Source organism: Aricia agestis, chromosome 17, assembly GCF_905147365.1.
Source record: "Aricia agestis chromosome 17, ilAriAges1.1, whole genome shotgun sequence".
Lineage (NCBI taxonomy): Eukaryota > Metazoa > Arthropoda > Insecta > Lepidoptera > Lycaenidae > Aricia > Aricia agestis.
In genome coordinates, this window is record NC_056422.1 from 8,512,094 (window position 1) to 8,515,856 (window position 3,763).

At 38.5% G+C, this 3,763-nt stretch overlaps 1 protein-coding gene across 1 annotated transcript; it reads left to right on the top strand.

Moving 5' to 3' along the window:
* Positions 1–233: 233 nt before the first annotated feature.
* Positions 234–1,073, top strand: LOC121735558 (3-oxoacyl-[acyl-carrier-protein] reductase FabG-like). Its single transcript, XM_042126408.1, has one exon. It carries the CDS (start codon positions 244–246, stop codon positions 1,018–1,020), a length of 777 nt encoding a protein of 258 aa, XP_041982342.1. The 5' UTR covers positions 234–243; the 3' UTR covers positions 1,021–1,073.
* Positions 1,074–3,763: the final 2,690 nt, after the last annotated feature.

Below are 3,763 nucleotides of genomic sequence, written 5' to 3' on the forward strand. Positions count from 1 at the left end.
AAGGTTGCTAATTTATGTACTTGACCTTTTTTTCTTAACGCTGTAGAGATCAAGATTTAGTTTTGCTTATAAAAATTGAAGAACATGATATACCTCGGAGTCTTCAAATTCATTTAGGTCAGTAAGTATTGAAAGTTAATTATTATTCATAACGAACTCTCTGTATTTAATTACTCTGTGGAGAATTATAATCTATAAACGTGTGTGTGCAGTAATAAGCCAGTTAGCCGACGACAGTGGACGATGCAGTTCGAGCACAGAGTAGTCGTGATCACTGGCGCCAGCTCGGGCATCGGCGCCGCGTGCACGCTGGAGTTCGCCACGCGCGCTGCCGACCTCGCTCTCGTCGGCAGAAACGTGGAAAATCTCGAAAATGTCGCCAAACAGTGCGAAGATATTACTGGCAAGAAACCACTGACTATAATCGCCGATATATCCATCGAAGACGACGTAACCAGAATCATCACAGACACTGTCGATCACTATGGAAAAATCGACGTTTTGGTCAACAACGCTGGCATCCTAATATTAGCTGGCGTGCTCGATGACATTGCGAGCTTCGATCAGATGCTGGCGACCAACGTTCGAGGCACCTACTTAATGACTCAGAAGGCCATCCCTCACCTGCTGGAGACTAAAGGCAACATCGTCAACATCTCGAGTGTTCTATCGAAGCAACCGATCCCGGCGATGATGCCGTACTGCATGACAAAAGCGGCCATTGATATGCTGACCAAGTGCGTCGCGCTGGACCTGGCTCCCAGGGGGGTGAGAGTGAATTCCATTAACCCGGGGCCCGTGAATACTAATCTGTTCACTAGAAACGGCGTCAGCGAGGACGTGAACGACAAAATGTACGCGGGAATGGAAGCCGCCATGCCTCTAAGGAAGCTGGCGAAGAGCGCTGATGTGGCGAAACTGGCGTGTTTTCTGGCAAGCGACGATGCCAGCTGTATCACTGGCAGCTGTCATCAGATCGACTGCGGCTTGCATCTCGGTGACCCTGCTATCAAGGCATAATCTGTATGATGAAAAACAATATGATGTAATCGACTAAATAAATCTTAGTTTTCTACCGGCTTATTATTTTCTAAAAGAAAAAAAAACTGATTTCACTAAATTATTTGAACAGATAAAAGAACATTGTAACGTATAAACAATATTAAATTATGTCACAAGTAAATAACGTTATAATAACGTCTTCCAGAAGACGAGACGAGATAAACCTCAGAACAGAGATAAACACATTTTGCGGTCCAATTAGCAGAAAAAATTGGAACAAAGAAAATATTAAAACATGTTAACAGGCGCCTTGAGGAAGATTAATTGTGGGAGATACAATTCACGGGCGGAACAAATAGTATTACCCTCCGCGTACTCCCGGATACCTGGAATTCATTATCAGGGCTACTGAGGGAAGGAGAGTACACACTTGACGACATGGTATGATCACAATAGACATAACGAACCAGTATAGGCTATCTTCAAACTGACAAATCGGCGGGTATGATATTAAGTAAAGCCGCTACTTTTATAACTTGATCCATTTATGATCTGTTTGAAACATACAGAATGAAACTATATGACATAATATTAGCAAATATAATATGGCCGAATTTAGAGTATAAGTACTTTAATTATTACTTTAGGGGCTACTAAGTGACAGTGCTAAAAGTTAAACTATAATAAAATGTTTTAAACGACAGTTACTACGTAAGTGTTTGCTACCATCCATAATTATGAATCTCCGGCTTGTTCTTGCTCTTTAAAATATGTAGTCTGTGCGCCCTTATTGTGAAAGCAATTTACATACCTACCACCAACTTTTTAGTCTGTCCAGAGGCGGCGTAAGACGTGGGCGATGTGTGCCACTGACTGCGGCCTTGCTGTCAAAGGGGCCTCGCGGTCCAAGGGGCGATAGGATAAAATGCTGGGATGCGGGCAACTTTCATGCGAACGATCCGACCCAGGTCGGGCGGGGCAGCCGCCCCCCCTCCCCTTAAAGATAAAATAAACTTCAATTTTCCTGGCAAGTGGGAATTAAAAACGTGTTGCGCAAAATGAAGTGTTGGAAATAAAATATCTTTTCAGTTAAATCTCACTAAATATAAAAGTAAATTTCCATGAATTTTTTGGTTTCACCATACCAGAGCGACCATCTTCTCGAAACAGATATGCTGCCCCCCATTGGTACGCCCATGTGCATGACAGAAAAAACCTCAGTAGCGCAGTGTGCACACGATTCACATTCGGTTATCTCGACCGTCCATCGTCTCCAGACGCAGCCCCGTTATCTCCCGTTAATTTCGCCGTATAATCGTCTCATAAATTGATTGTGCTTCCACCGCGCGCCGTGTAAAATACAGGTATTTTTCAACACTAAATTTCCGTAACTGTACCATTACCGCCCTAGATTAGATAAGGATGTTCTGTGGTGGATTGGATGTGTATTTCCAAATATTTTATGTTAAATCCTTCATTTGCTGTTTTATTTTTAAAACTTGTAAAATGAAAATTAAAAAAAATGAAATTATTTACAACATAAGAAAATTTCATTAAAAAATAAACATACAAAAACAATACGAATAATAATAATTAGATAAGAGTATAAGCACTCTCTCACATTCACAAAGGAGTTTTAAGAGCATACCTAGTATAATGTATAATAATATTATGCAAGTCGCTTACGTAAATACTGGTATATACTGGTATATCACTTCTATCATATTAATATTCTAGTTATAACTTATGTTATATATATCTTGAATTTGTTGAAAACCAATGCGTTTCTAAAATACTAGAGGAGCAACGTCATATACAAATAATACAAATACAAAAGTCTTTATTCACCATAATAACAAACACCATAACTTCTAGTTACGTTAATTTCATTGTTGAAAACTATCAGACAGATCGGCTACTACGAAACGTCCGCTTTTGAGGTCGAGATGTTTATTCAATATTGTATTTAATTGAACAAGTCATTAAAACTCAGTAAATATACTACTATATAATAACAAGAAAATATTCATTATTTTATGACCGATATTATCTGGTGCTAAGTGTAATCATTTTAACAAAAATAAGTCTATCATTTAGACTTTAAGTAAAATGTCTTGTTAAACAAAAGGTAATGCGTTTAATATTATATTCTTTATTGCCATCTAAAGGGAACTTTTTAGAACTACATAGTTATAAATTGATTTGCAAACTTTTCCGAGTCGTTAAGATCTCTAGACCTAGCAGGCTTATTTTCTGACGGTATAATATATTGATTACTCACCTATTAAAAACTATTCTGGTACGTTGTATGGAGATGGTTTAAAAACTTTAAAATGTCACGTACTCAAAAACTATTAATGTAAAAGCGCTTGATTAGTTTTTGAGTAGTTCTATAGGTATTAAACAAGAAATCAGTAAGTAATAAAAAAACCGACTTCGTTTATATTTTACTAGATGACGCCCGCAACTCCGTTGCTCCAAAACTCGTTTATCGCGCAGGAACCGTACATTTTTCCGGGATAAAAAGTATCCTATGTCCTTTCCCGGGACTCAAAGTATCTCCGTACCAAATTTCAGCAAAATCGTTTCAGCGGTTTGGGCATGAAGAGGTAACAGACAGACAGACAGACACACTTTCGAATTTATAATATTAGTATAGATATGGATTTTTGATAATAATAATAATAATATAATATCTATGGACGCTTCACACCACGTCAGTCTGGCCCCGTGCTAAGTACCTAAAGGACTTGTGTTACAG